At 41.8% G+C, this 14,931-nt stretch overlaps 1 protein-coding gene across 4 annotated transcripts in view; it reads left to right on the top strand.

Moving 5' to 3' along the window:
* LOC121908921 (voltage-dependent T-type calcium channel subunit alpha-1I-like) overlaps window positions 1–14,931 on the top strand; it is a 42,260-nt gene that overhangs the window by 14,698 nt on the left and 12,631 nt on the right. For 3 of the 4 annotated variants that reach the window (XM_042429260.1, XM_042429268.1, XM_042429261.1), the window contains exons 7-20: window positions 1–38; window positions 2,034–2,346; window positions 2,520–2,612; window positions 2,755–3,346; window positions 5,037–5,413; window positions 8,627–8,778; window positions 9,314–9,499; window positions 9,816–9,933; window positions 10,493–10,648; window positions 11,392–11,479; window positions 11,578–11,789; window positions 13,039–13,338; window positions 13,847–13,947; window positions 14,245–14,368. The exon at window positions 1–38 is cut by the window's left edge and continues 122 nt beyond it. In XM_042429260.1, coding sequence (XP_042285194.1) covers window positions 1–38; window positions 2,034–2,346; window positions 2,520–2,612; window positions 2,755–3,346; window positions 5,037–5,413; window positions 8,627–8,778; window positions 9,314–9,499; window positions 9,816–9,933; window positions 10,493–10,648; window positions 11,392–11,479; window positions 11,578–11,789; window positions 13,039–13,338; window positions 13,847–13,947; window positions 14,245–14,368 — 2,850 coding nt within the window. The remainder of the gene's footprint in view (window positions 39–2,033; window positions 2,347–2,519; window positions 2,613–2,754; window positions 3,347–5,036; window positions 5,414–8,626; window positions 8,779–9,313; window positions 9,500–9,815; window positions 9,934–10,492; window positions 10,649–11,391; window positions 11,480–11,577; window positions 11,790–13,038; window positions 13,339–13,846; window positions 13,948–14,244; window positions 14,369–14,931) is intronic. The other variant, XM_042429276.1, reaches the window with a different exon arrangement.

Below are 14,931 nucleotides of genomic sequence, written 5' to 3' on the forward strand. Positions count from 1 at the left end.
TTAAGGAACCGCTGTTTCATGGGAGAGGATGTCAAGATGTGAGTTACTATAGTAACCCCCAGATGTCACAACAACAAGGGATGCACTGGCCTCATTATTCTGAAACCTATGTCAAAAGTTTGCTCACAACTGATTAGCTTCTTTCACCCAGCTATTATTTCTAAGAGCGGATCAATATCCCCGATAGTCTGATCTTGTTTGTTCTCTAATCAGCTTCGTCTGGGAGTCAGGAGATGTGTAAATGTCTTTCCTTCTGGAAGCCCCAGAATTAGATTTAACAAATCAAGGGATTGAGGAGGCTAAGTGAATCTTGTGTGTGGATATCCAGTGATTCTCAGTGGCTGCTTCAACAGAAACCTTCAGAGTTTTACTGTCACTCCTTTTCTCTCCCACATGATCGTTCATGTCATGCTCGATCACTGTCTGACGGACGCTGTTACACCATCACTTTCCCTCCCGCTCACATGTTCACAAACATGTTCTCATAATATCACATAACATCAGGTAACATCATGTGTCACCTCCTAACCTCACATCCGCTCAACCGTCCCTCCTAGATAATAATCACTGACAGTAGTCTGGTGGTGGTATATGTGAACGTAGGGGTGAGTGTAAACAGCTTTTGTTCTATATGGAGTCGATGCAAGTAATCGATGTACAGTTAACTGTAACTAAATACTGCAAAATGTACAAACAATTCAGTTCACTTTCACTCCAACACAGCATTATGACAAAAACAGCACCATCAGCACTGACCAAAAGCAATTAATTGAAAAACAAGAACTTTTAATTCTGCTACTGTAGCAGGAGTCTGTGATTGCATTTCTAACAAAGTACAGCTCTATCAGGAAAAGGCAATATCATATTGTTGTTGGCTCTTGCTTTACAGTAATCACATGTGGTCACATTAGTCTGCTGTCAAGTTGTTTATATGGTTTTTACTGTGTATTTCTAAATTTTAGTTTCAGTGCAGCAATTTGGATATTTTCTGCCTCATAAACAACGAAATGACCTTTTCTAATAAGAAGTGAGGGAGGACCGTTCCCCTGTGACCTCTCTCTACACCACACATGATTGATTGCTTATCTCTCCATTCCACCCACCCTCTCTCTTTTCTTCTTTTCCCTTCATCTGTATTTCTGTCCCTGTTTGCTCATTTCCTCCTTTAGCCCCCTTGTGTATTTCATACTGTCTTTCTGTTTTTCCAGAAATCGTTCCTCCTCCTCCTTTATCTTCCATTCAGACTTTACCTGAATTTGTCCAGAAACTCATTTTTTGTATTTTATGCCCATTTCTTTTCTTTTTTTTGGCAGTTTAAAGCATAACTAGCTAATGACATTCTGTATTTTCCTTTTTACCAACAAATCCCATTAAATAAACAATACAAAAGTGAACTGATCCTACTAAAAAGGTATTGTTTGTGTAGCCAAAGCCTGATATAGCTTATTCCTCTTTGCGACTTTCAGTGTTGTCCAAAAACTATTCTAAATACATAAATTAGCCACACCATTGCACTGGGTGACATGTTCCTTAATTTAAATGAACATGGGCACTGTAGTTTATTTTGAGTCAGTCCCACATACACCAACCTCCTGCGGTAAATACTCACTAGAGCACTGAATGTTGTTATAATCCATGACCGATAGTCCCCAACAAATGCACTATTTACTCCTGTTTGAGTAACATTTACTGAAAAAAAACAGTTTGAGGAAAGCTATATTTTTGTGAACCTTTTTTAAATAATTGTGCCGTTATTAGAAACCAATGGGCTGACTGCCATTGGCAGGGTAGAGAAGACAGAAAGTGCTGAGAAACAGACTAATGCGTTTTAGATTTTGATCTTTTCATGGGATTTGTTGACAATAAGAAACACACAGAATAAAGCCTCCTTTATCCTCAGATAATCCTTTGTTAATTGTTTTGTTGCTCCTCCGTTTGGTTCAATAATATATGTTTATTTGTGTTTTTTACATGCAAAATGAATAAAAAAGAATACAATGTTTGTTCATTCACCTTCTACCTTTGTTTTCCAGGAGATATAACATTTCCTTCCTGAGTGGCTACTATCGGCCAGATGCCACCGATGACCACCCCTTCATTTGCTCGACAGAAAGAGACAACGGGATGCTTCGGTGTTCTGATGTGCCTCGCCGCCGTGTAGACGGGACTTCCTGTTTCCTGGGTCCTGAGGAGCCCCGTCCAGAGATGGGACTTAGAATAGATGAACCGGTGTCATGTGTGAACTGGTTCCAGTATTACAATGAGTGTCGAGCTGGGGAAATTAATCCACACAAAGGAGCAATTAACTTTGATAATATTGGATATGCATGGATTGCCATTTTTCAGGTAAATTTTTGAAGGATTTTTATGCATCATTGTTACTGATATGCACACTTCCTACCATACAGAACTATGATTGCTGTGTGTGCGTGTGTGTGTGTGTGTATGTCTGTGTGTGTGCGTGTGTGTGTGTGTGTGTTTGTGTGTGTGTACACATGCGTGTGTGTGTGTCTGTTTAGGTAATTACTCTAGAAGGTTGGGTAGACATCATGTACTACGTCATGGATGCACATTCTTTCTACAATTTCATCTACTTCATCTTCCTCATTATAGTGAGTATTGGTGCGCGCGCACACACACACATATACACAAACACTTATGCAAGCATAAAACGTTAAACTTGCTGATCATCCAGGTGAAATGTACTGTGTGTCACAACAGTGTGTAATACTGTATGTGTTTTGTTGTGACTAGGTGGGCTCCTTCTTCATGATCAACCTGTGCCTGGTCGTCATAGCGACCCAGTTTTCAGAAACAAAGCAGAGAGAACACGCCTTAATGAAATCGGAGCAGCGTGCTCGCCAGCTCCACCAATCAGCTTCCACGCTGGCCAGCGACAGCCAACCGGGAAGCTGCTACGAGGAGATCATTCGCTACCTGGCTCACCTGGGCCGCAAGGCGTGGCGACGACTGTCCCGGTTTTACGCTAAGAAACGTGCACACTTTCATTGCACGTGTGTGTGCCACAAAGACAGTGGTGGTGCTTCTGCCAGAGGTAGCGGAGTCGGGGAGATGAATGGACTTGCCCACCGGCATTCAGGCCACGCCCCCAATGACCTGTCTCACCTTCATCAGCTTTATCATCATCATCACCAGCATCATCACCAGCACCATCAGCCTCAATCTGAGCGTCCTGTCAGTAATGGAGAGAACGGTTTTAATTATCCCATCATATCACCCCTCTTCAGTCACCTGGATGCAAAGGGTCGGGACCAGAAGAGGCTGGTTGCCACGGAGACCATCAACAGACTGCCACAGCTGGTGTTGGAGCATGGTGAGAACGGAGGTGTGTGTGTGTGTGGGTGTGAATGCTATCAGGGTCAAAACTTAACCTATAGACATACGGATTTAGAGGCTGTTGGCAAAGACCGACATCGATCCCCCTGCACTGTAGCAACATTAGCAGATTTGATTCTTTTGAAGAAAAAAAAGTCAAAAAACCTCTGTTGTATCTTAGGTTTTTGCTTTTCTTTGTTATTCAGATAGCTCTGCTTTATCTCTTTTATCCCTTTTTCAATCTTTGAGGTTAACTCAATACAAATTACAAAATAACATATTTTCCCCCAGTAGTATCTTACCATGCAGATAATTTCAGATTTATTCAGCAAAGCTTTGAGATATCAACTACTGAGACTTTTGCCACCCCTGAGATTACTGTAATTTTGCCGGTGGTGCTCAAAGCATTAAAAATGATATTTTAAAAACTGTAGTAAAATGTCTTTCCAGAGGCAATGTGACATTACACTGGATAAACCACACATCTATTTTTTAAGTTTAAGAAAATACTGGAAACTGTCCATTTAATTTAATTTAAAAATCTTTGTATAGCCTCCAAAGGCCCTTTAAGAATTGTATGTATTTACTTATTTTTACAAGGACTGTGCACATTAATCAATATCACTGTACATTTGCCAGTGTCAGCCAAAGGACTCATTTTTAGATTTTGAGAAGGGTTTAAGGAGCCACTCCATAAAATTGCACCTCTATAAAATTGAGGAACTCACAAGAGACCAATTAAAAAAGAATGGAAGGAAAAATTGAAGCAGCAGAGGCCGAGACCTCCTGACTTTTAGTTACTAGTATGAGTCAAGCTAAAAAGAAATAATAATTCAACTGTATTTTCTCAGTCTTCAGAAAGATCCGTCCACAGCCGCAGAACGTATACAACTCTTTTCACATGCTGAGTGGTGCTCCCCATGATGAGTGAACTCATATTGATGTGTAAAATCAGTTATATAATAGATAAAACAGCTAAGGAATTTTAATACAATTCAATAATAAATTCTAATTGTAGTTTGGACACTTTCCATACACAAAAAAGTGAGTAGAAATGATTCATTATGTGCTTACATGCACTGGGGATCATGACCAAAAGGGCTGAAAATCACAGCTCTAGATAAGTGTATTTTCTGTGTATGTAGCGCAGAGTCATTTTCAGCAAGACTGCTGGCTGAAAGTTTCCTTGCAGCCCACATTATCTATGGACACACACCACAGAACGACTAGATTGGATTTACTATATCAGTCTTCAGTGAAACATGAATTTGTTGTAATTGTGATGACAAGTGAACTGCTCTCGTGCTAGATTAGTGGTTGTTGTTATGTCATTGGAGCATTCCTCCCGAGCTGCTTGCTAATGAATTCCGGTGAAATCTTACTCCCGCTTCACTCAACGTCGCCCCCCCCCAACACAGACACACACACACACACACACACACACATATACACATACACATACCCTGTTCTAATAAAAGATCTCCCCCTCTGCAGAAAGCATCCCAACTGCACAGTAGCTTCCATGTTATTGATTTTTTTTTTTCTGCCAGAAATGAAATGAAGGTGCTCTCCTTTACCAAACACAGAATTTATTGAATGACAGAACTGCAACATACAGAATCAACTGTTTACTATGCTGTTGTTTATGTGTTATTTGTGTGGGCCTGTGTCTATATCATGTCCTCTCTGTGTCTGTGCAGGTGGGAGCGCTGGGCATCCTGCGTTACCGTTGCCAGGTGAAGTCTCGGGAGAGTCCTCAGTATGCCCGTACTGCATCTACTACAACCAACTTAGTGACAGCGAAAATGTTAATGAGCAGCCTGAAGACCAGCAACATGGGTACAGCAACTCATGCCATGGTAACAGCCAGTGTCATAGTAACAGCCCATGCCACTGTAGCAGCCCCTGCCGTGGTGATGCACAGGTGTCTGAGCCAAAGAAAAGGCTATGGGAGCGTTGCTGGGCGGGACTCAGAACTAAACTGGAACTCATTGTTGGCAGCAGATACTTCAGCAGAGGAATCATGATTGCCATCCTTATTAACACACTCTCGATGGGCATAGAGTACCACGAACAGGTATGTTTGTGTGCGTGTGTGTGTGTGTGCTAGAGTAAGAGAGTGCATTTTATTTGTGTGCAGGTGCATAGCTATGTGCGTGCCTTTCGCAGATTGTATGTGACCGCGGTTTGATTGAAAATGGATGTGCTAATCATTGTGTGTGTGTTTGGCAGAGTCAATAAACTTACCCTCCAATCAACACTTAGATCACCAAGCATATGGGATCACAAAATGTGTGTGACTGTGTGTGTGTGTGTGTGTGTGTGTGTGCACGTGTGACTGTGTGGGTGTATGCACGCATGTATCAGGAGATGGAGAAACTCATAAGACCTGAAGTGTTAATTAAAGCGTGACCCTGGGACAGGAGAGAGAGTGAGCAGGGTAGAGACGGGGCAGAGTGAGTGCGAATTAAGCAGTGAGCAGGAGGAGGAGGAGGACAGATCTGACTTTGTGATTGGCTGAAAGGCAGGGAAAGACTGTGGGAGACGAGGGAAGATTGCATTTGGCCCATTTACTGAACAATATGACAGCTCTGGACGGCCTTAACTTCTTGAATGACTAAATGAGTGATGACAAAGCTGGCTCTATTTTATCCTTTTTATATTATCAAAAAAATTCCCTGAAGAGATCAAAACCAACCATGAAGATATGTGAATGAATGCAATAATATATGAATGTGTAACCAAAGTCTGGTGTATCCTGTGTTTGTCTCTGTGCCATAAAAATCTATTGTCATCCAAAAACAATGAGGTATACATATAAGAAATATACCGATGCACTGGGTGACATACTCCCTCATTTCATGAACGTGACCAGCGTCAGTGTTTAACACCTTAGAGACTTTGTTTTTGATCTCTGGAGAGTATCTCCAGGCAGATGTCACTGAGCATGCTCAGATACACTGTACCTTGTTTACACTACTCTGCTAGTTTGACAGGCTGAGAGAAATAAATTGCAGTAGCTGTGTTCACTGTCATAAATAAATGTCACCCAATCATGGTAGAGCTCTTTTACGTGTTTGTATGTTTGTAATATCATTGTTTTTCTTTGACAAATAGCTCTATGACACTATGAGACTTTGGTTACACAGACAATAGACTGTTTATTATTAAAATTTGTCCATAATATTAAAAAGTAAAATAAAAACATCCATTAAATCTCCTTTACATCTCCTTTAAACATGCTTTTAGACCATTGTGTGCGAGACGCCTATAAATCTTGGTCACAATGTGCATCAGACTGTACGATATCAATTTGAGGCTGTCAGATTGTGCGCTGCGTGGTGAATCATAGTGCTACAATGTAAACAGAGAAAGTAAATGAAAGCAGAGACACATCATCAGCTTGCGTCACCCATCTGTGCTGCTGATGTATTTTGAAAATGCAGCCACACAAGTCACACAAGCTTCTTTTCTGTTGCATCTCCAAGTGTGTTTTCCCCCTAAACTTTATTCAAAAACCTGCATTTACAAAATGTAACACCATTTGATTGGTTTGTTTAGAGACATGAGTCATAGCAGCAGTCATATTGTAAGAGTTTGGTCTTAAGTTTCTGCCTCTGTCTGCAGAATTTTGTCTCATGTTGTTTTTGGTCCCCAAAGCTCCCAATCAGAGATCTATAAGCACCGTTTTGGACTGATGCATTTGAGTGCAATGGGGCCTTGAGTCAGCAATCCTCAGACTTTTTCTTTCATACCCACCTTTGCGTTTCATGCCCCTCACCCCTCTATAAACTAGTTTAGTGGGGGAATAATTCATTAATAAGAATTATAATAGTGAAACTAACAAAACAAGTTGAATGTTTTTTAAAATAACATTATGTAGAAGTTTATATATTGCAAAAGACAAATACAAGTGTAACTTTTCTCAGAATAGAGAAAGAGAAGAGCTCTCTTTTTTGACATCAGTCAGATGACTCCAACTTCAGATGTGCTCCAGAATTCCCTTTTTAGTCGTGCCCATCTTTAATGCAATACCTTTACTGCCCCAGGAGGAGCTTGCCCCACAGTTTGAGAACTGCTGCTTTAAAGACCCCCTCCGATGAAGATCAAGTTTTTAACCTTGTTAACACGTCCATGTGGTGTTTTTCATATGCTAAAAGACATATCAGGAATGAAATAAGCAGTCAATGTCATGGCTGAGCATTTCCGCTTTGAAACTGCAGTGTACTAAGGACAGTGTCAAAAACACAGATTCAGTCAGGCAGGATTTTCTATGTCACAAATCTAAGGAACCAATCATTTGGGTTTTCCCCAACAGCTGATTCCGATCTGCACTAAAGAATAGCAACCCGTTGAGTTGAAAAACCAAGTCTGTCACGTTGCTGTTTAGCCAAGTTTCTGCCAGGAGAAAAACACAACAATTAAGTTTAGATCAGATCCATTTTGTTATCCAGTGAGCGAACGTTGACCAGAAAGAACAATGGACTGGACTGGACTGGAAAGAACAATTGAATAGCTGGCCTGGTGGCTAACCCCTCTTCTGTTTCCCCTTGCCTCTAAGCCATGGTAGTCTGCTATGCCAGTCCACTGCCGCAGGGCATTGTGTCCTCAGGACCTGCAGTCTGCTGAGCGCTGCTCTATGCCTTGGTAGAAGTGAGGCAGGCAAATTGTTGATAATGTTCAGAAGTTTGGTTGGGCTGAACCTTCTTGGCATACTTGCATTGGTTGTGTTATCTGCACACTTACTCACATTAAGAGAAGAGTCCCTAATACTCTTTACACCATAACCGGCAGCCACAGAAGCCGCCGCACTGCTGCGTGCTTCCATGAATATATTTGCATATTCATAAATTTTGGAATTTTTAATGAGGTAGAAGGAGTAGATGTAATTTTAAGGATTTTTTTTTTGCAGAAAAACCATATCAGACTCACATTATTGTTCCAAGCAGAGTATCTTTATACATCTCAATACATGTCTGGAGAGGATCTTTAAGTAATATTAATAGTATGAATAATAAAAGTACACTCACTCATTGTACTTGGACTGTTGTATGGTAAAAATTCATCTGTATTCACGTCCTGGGGCAGCTTGTCTCTGCATGTCTGACTCCATATAGATGCAAACCGTAGCTTTGACTAACATTTTATAAATTCCTAACATGTTGACTCTACTGCGCTCCGCACTGACAGTCTGTCTGTCTCTGTTTATTTGTTCATTTTTCTCTGCCCCTGTCCATCTCTGTACATCAATCTCTCTCTCTTTCTCTTCACAAACACTGCACCTCTACAGCCGCAGGCGCTGACGGATATTTTGGAGATCAGTAACATGGTGTTCACTAGTCTCTTCGGTCTTGAGATGCTGCTCAAGGTCCTGGCTCTCGGGCTCTTCGGCTACATCAAGAACCCCTACAACGGCTTTGACAGCATCATTGTCATCATCAGGTGGGGGCACTGAGGGGATCTTTGTCTGTATGTTTCCACCAGAATGGAAACTCTGTCATTAAATATTCCTCTTGTCATCAGAAAATCCTCACGATCACTGCGGTCAGCACTGCAATATCATCCAAGCAGCCCCGGAGTGTCACAGTGATGCTGGTTCTGGCAGCGGAGCCAAATGGTTGCACTCTTAGTCTAGAGGGCCTGTATTCATTTCATTATGTGGTGCTACAAGCTAAATCATGTATCTGTGCTTGGAGGTTGTACTTGTTTACTGTGCCAGTGCACATAGCTCTCACCTTCTTTATTGGCTGGTGAGTTGTAAACAGCATTGGCCTATTACCTTTTTTTCATTTGCCACATGTCACAAGAACAAGAATTTAGCACTTCCCTTAACTGGAAAAGAGGCTTTTTGTGGGTGATACTAATGCTGACTTCAGAAGAGTTACAGCTGAGGTTAAGTAGATATTGAATCCTTGGTTTCTTTAATATGAATTTAACTTGGTGTTTATAATCTGCTTGTCATCTGTGTGTGTTTTAGTGTGTGGGAGATAGTGGGTGAGGCGGAGGGAGGCTTTTCGGTGCTGCGTACCTTCCGTCTGCTGAGAGTTTTGAAGCTAGTGCGGTTCCTTCCCGCCCTGAGGAGGCAGCTGGTGGTGCTGATGAAGACCATGGACAATGTGGCCACTTTCTGCATGTTGCTGATGCTTTTCATATTCATATTCAGGTACGGTATATATTTTCTGAAAGGCGATGCTGCAGGGGGAGACTCACAAGCCAAAATGTTTCATCAGCTTTTTCTCTGCTTTAATTACACTGACTATATATTTAAAAAATCATCAATATTAATAATTATCAATAATCATTACTACTGACCTTTTTCTTAGTATGTTACAGAACATATTATCACATGTATCATCACCTTTTATACAAACACAGTTATTCACACGCTGCATCTTGTTGCACATTATCCATATTAAATTACCATGTAATGAAAGTAATGTGTTTTCTCATTGTTTTCCGCGTGTGTGTTTGTGTTGCAGTATCTTGGGGATGCATCTGTTCGGCTGTAAATTTGGTTTGCGACAAGACAGTGGAGACACTTTACCTGACAGAAAAAACTTTGACTCACTGCTCTGGGCGACTGTCACCGTGTTCCAGGTTAGACAAACACGCTGAGATGTACTCAGTCACACCTGATACAAACACACAAATACAATGACAATACTTAATTAAGGGGAATTTCCCCATCGTTTAATTACTGTTAAATGCAATTTTAAAATAAATTAAGATGAGATTCAAACAGCAGCTGTTGCTGTCACTGGCAGTAGCCCTGACGATCGTCTCTGTTATTTCATTTGCTCCAATTTGGCAGCGCTCACGCTCGATTTTTCAACAAAATATAAAAACTCTCCCAGTGGGCAGGTAAGATACGCTTCATAAGCAGAGGGGGAGAAGGAGTAATGAAACACGTACTCCACAGCAGCTCATTTAACACTGATGAGCATCATTACTGTTCAACTCACAATGAGATATTTAAGGTAGAATCCACTGTTTTTATTGTCCCTATTATGTGTAGAACAGCCACTAGCGATGTAGGTTGCCTCTCTGGTCCATTTTGTGTTTGATGGTATATTTTTCTTATTCCTACTTATACTATTTATTATTCTTATTCCTATTCTTACCTGTCTTCTTCCACTACTTCTCTCCCCATCTGCAGATCCTAACCCAGGAGGACTGGAATGCGGTGCTCTATAACGGGATGGCCTCCACCTCGCCGTTGGCTGCCCTGTATTTTGTAGCCCTCATGACCTTTGGCAACTACGTCCTCTTCAACTTGCTTGTAGCCATTTTGGTGGAGGGTTTTCAAGCTGAAGTAAGGGCAATGATGCAGTTTCATTTGAGCTACTTAGTGAATGAGGCAGAGAGACTAATTCAGCTCTGTTGTGCTGATGATACCAAAGCTGCCTACAAGTGACTAATCTCCACCATCCTGCTTGTGTGGTTTCGCCTTTTTCTTTCTCTCTCTCTCCCCCCCTCTCTGTCACTCTCTTTATCCATCACTCTTTTTTGTCTTTCTCGTTGTTTCCTCTATCTCTCTTTCTCTATCCCTTTTTCTCTTTCCCTCTATCTTTCTTCCACACTGACACACACACATACATACACACACACACACACACAATACTCTCCAGGGTAGGGATGTGTTTGATATCGCCTGCCATTCACAGCTGGTGAGCTTTTGTTGTTTAGTTTTCATCTTTTATCTCCGGCATCAGAGAGTACTTGCTCACTATCTCTCTTTCTCTCTCTCTCTCACACACACACACACACACACACACACACACATACGTACAGATACCCTTTGCCAAAGCTGTCTGCCTCCATCTTTCTGGCGTGAATTTTAATTAAATTCAGTAAAGCTTTATTGGCGTGACTACAGGAGATCACTGCCAAAGCCATGCACATAACTCAACTAGAGAACACTGGAGATCCCCTCCGCCCGTCTGCCTCTCGTTGTTTGTCTAGTCTTTCCCTCTCCACTTACTCATATTTTTCACTTTTACAACAGGCAACAGACAGTGACAAAAGAAAGGTGATGTTCTGTGTATTTGCATTTAGGGTGATGCCAACAGATCTGAAACAGATGACGAGAGACAATCGCTCTCCTACGACGATGAGGAGAAGTTGAGGGAGCTGTACGCTGCAGGTCCGAAATCTTACATCATCTTAGAGCTGTACATATAAATCCAAACGCATCAACAATCACCTTAACAGAGATATTTATATGTGTCTGTGTGTATGTAGAGCTTAAGATCCAGGCCATGATGCTGAGCCCCAACGGTCTCCTGAACCCAAAAGCCTCCATGCCCCACCCTCCACCTCCTCCTCCTCCTCCTCCTCCTCCTCCTCTGCCGGTCATCACACACACTGCAGCCACGCCCACCATCAACTCCAGCCAGTCACGCCGGGCAAGTGGCGCTTCCATGGACATCAACAGCCTTGAGCAGAGGTCCCCGGTGAGACTTGTACATATGCTTTTACATTTATTATGAGTAAATGTTAAAGCATATACTATCAGTAATAAAGCTGATTTACAGGAGCATTCAAATAAAGAATATGAAAATACAGACCAGGATGTGCTTTAAATGTGATTAGAAAGATCTGTAGTTGTTTTGCACCAGTTAAAAACTTACAGTAGTAACAGAGTTGTTGCAGTCTAAAACTCTTATGGTCACACCTAACCTGTTTGGTTTGGTTAAAAGGGATTCTGATGCTTTTGTCCATTTGTTCCCACACAACTGCACCTAGACTATCTGAGAAGGAGGGTCTTGGTCAGTCTCCAAGTAGCCTCGGGTTTGTTTGTGGTCTGAAAGTAAACAGACCAACCACAGAATTTTGTGATAGTAGTATGTGATTTTAGCATGAATTTAAAAAGCAGAAAAAATGAAAAATGTGTTTTTTCCAGGTGAGACTGGGAGTGTGAACTACTGTTAGGTGCAGGAAAAGTGAATTGCTGCTTGTTAAAGGGCCAGTATGTAAGATTTAGTGGTATCTAGCTGAACGGACTTGGCAGAAATGGAGTCCTTTATATCTATATCGGGAGTGGGTCCCCTTCAACGACCTCCATGTTGCACTGCCACGTTTCTACAGCAGCCCAGAGCGGACAAACCAAACGCTGGCTCTAGAGAGGCCCTTTCACATTTTTCATGAGTTTTATGGCCACCATAGATTTTCCTACACGCTTGGAGGGGGAGGGGTATTCATTCGGTTGCAATCTACGACCTCACCGCTAGATGCCAGTAAATTTTACACACTGGTCCTTTAAGTAGTCGTTCATTGTGCTGCTAGTGTTGATATTCTCTCTCTATTAAAGTCTGTTTTGGATCGAGTCTATTTCAGACTGTCTGACTATCCTCGGGTCCCTTTTGGATTGGGCTTTCTTTTCTTATTAATTAATGTACATTTGGTTTGCAAGTTTTCCACGGGTCTCTTTGATGCAGCACACATTTGCATTACTGCCCTCTGCAGACGAAAGGAATGTGTACTGGGGTACCCCACATGCCTGTGCGCATGTGTTGGTCCTTGTGTACATGGTGGCACGAGATGCAAATACAACAGCACCCACTCATCAAAACATTGCTCCATAGCACCTCTAGTGGTCAAACACTCCACACGGTACTTTTAATTTTTGAAGGGTATACAATCTTTATCAATTCCTGAAAAATCCAATGCAGTGTTACTGTTGTCTGGTTGTTGTCTCAACAGTCTCCGTGGGACAGCGGGCCAGAGAGCCGTCGCTCCAGCTGGACCAGCATCAGCCGAGCCCCCAGCCTGCACAGGAAGAGTCAGTCGGGGGAGATGGAGTCCCTGTTGTCTGACACGCACACAAGCTCAAACCACAGCAGCCGAGAGCAGTCTCTGGACCAGCCTGACTACCTGCAGGTCCCCATGCTCCACCCGCCCGACTGCAACGGCACCACCTTTCACCTCCCTGACCACTGCTACAATGACGCGCCCCTGACAACACATTACCAGAGTGATCAAGAAGAGGAGGAGCTTGAGGAGGTGCATCGCTTTGCATTTGTTTTTATTTATTTATTTACCCAGACTAAAAAAAAAGTAGATGTTTGGCTGTTAAAGTCACAATGAGAAGGCATTTCCCAGTTAAAACAAGTTATTAAAAGTGCTTGTTTAGACGTGTTCAAAAGTTCAAAAACTGCAGCTAATTATCTTGAGAAGGCATACATTTCATTCTTAGTGACCTCTGACCCTTATGTAACTTTGAAAATATTTAATTAGCTGAATTTAAAGTATGAGCTGAGTGAAAGGATTATTGGGAACATTGTTTGAAAAACCTGTGCTGTGAATTTTTTAGTGAGACAGAATAATAATACGACTAAAATTCACTGTTTTCTATCAAATAAAAATAATTACATTTTCTTTTATATCCAAAAATGCAACCCTAAACAAAGCGTATTTGTGTACAATTGTGTGTATTTAAGCATGTGTAGTGTGCTCATATTGTCTTTGTGTGTGTGTGTGTGTGTGTGTGTGTGTGTGTGTTCCCTTCCAGAGTTTATGTAAGAAGCTGAAGAAGATGCTGGAGCCATATGAGCCTCAGTGGTGCCTGGAGCATGAAGGATGGTCTCTCTATCTCTTCGCTCCGCACAACCCGTAAATACATACACACACACACACACACATATATATACACACACTCAGCCCCTGATATTCCCCTGAGTGACCTAGGTGGCTTAATCCACAGAATGTGTGAAAATTCACAGTTTTAGTGTGAAGGTTACAGTTATTGCTCTGTGTTTACAGTAGTACAATTTTCACTTTTATCAATTACATTTGGCCGAGTGAAAACAGACACTTTGTGGAGGAAGTGATGTAAGTGACGTGCGATAAATACAAAAACACAGGAGTAGCGGATGAAGCACTCTATCTCTCTCCCTCTTTTTTTTTCAGGTTCAGGCTGTGGTGCCAGAGGGTCATAGGTCACAAGATGTTCGATCATGTCATCCTCCTCTTCATCTTCCTTAATTGTATCACCATTGCACTGGAGAGACCCAACATACAGCCCAACAGCATGGTAGCACACACACACATGCAAACACACACATACATATGTTTGTACTCTATACTTGTGAGGACCCTCATTTGCATAATCCATTCCTTACCACTTAATCACAGCCTTGACCATTATAACCTTATCTAACCTTAACCCAAACACCCAGTCTTAAGCTTCAAACAGCCCTTTTAAGAAATGACGAAAAACCAAAACGTCTTCACTCTCATACTCTAAAACTCAATATTGGTCCTCATAAAAATAGAAGAACAAGATTCACGCCCACATACACAACACAAGCTGTTGAATACAGTGGAGCTCATATGCTTGTATCTGATGTAAGAGCGGTTTGGGAGTCATTACAGGAACGCATGCTGTTCCCAGTATGTTTTTATTATGTTTCTACTACAATTGTAATATGTGTTTTTTTCAGCTCATTATGTAACGCACTGCAGTTATTCCAGAATCAAAGCTAAAGCTACTGGGACACAAAACCCTGAAATTGACGCTTGTTTTTCTCTCTGTGTGTCTGTGGCCGCTCTCACATGTTTGTGTGTGTGTGTTTGTGTGTGTGTGTGTGTGTGACA

Source organism: Thunnus maccoyii, chromosome 2, assembly GCF_910596095.1.
Source record: "Thunnus maccoyii chromosome 2, fThuMac1.1, whole genome shotgun sequence".
NCBI lineage: Eukaryota > Metazoa > Chordata > Actinopteri > Scombriformes > Scombridae > Thunnus > Thunnus maccoyii.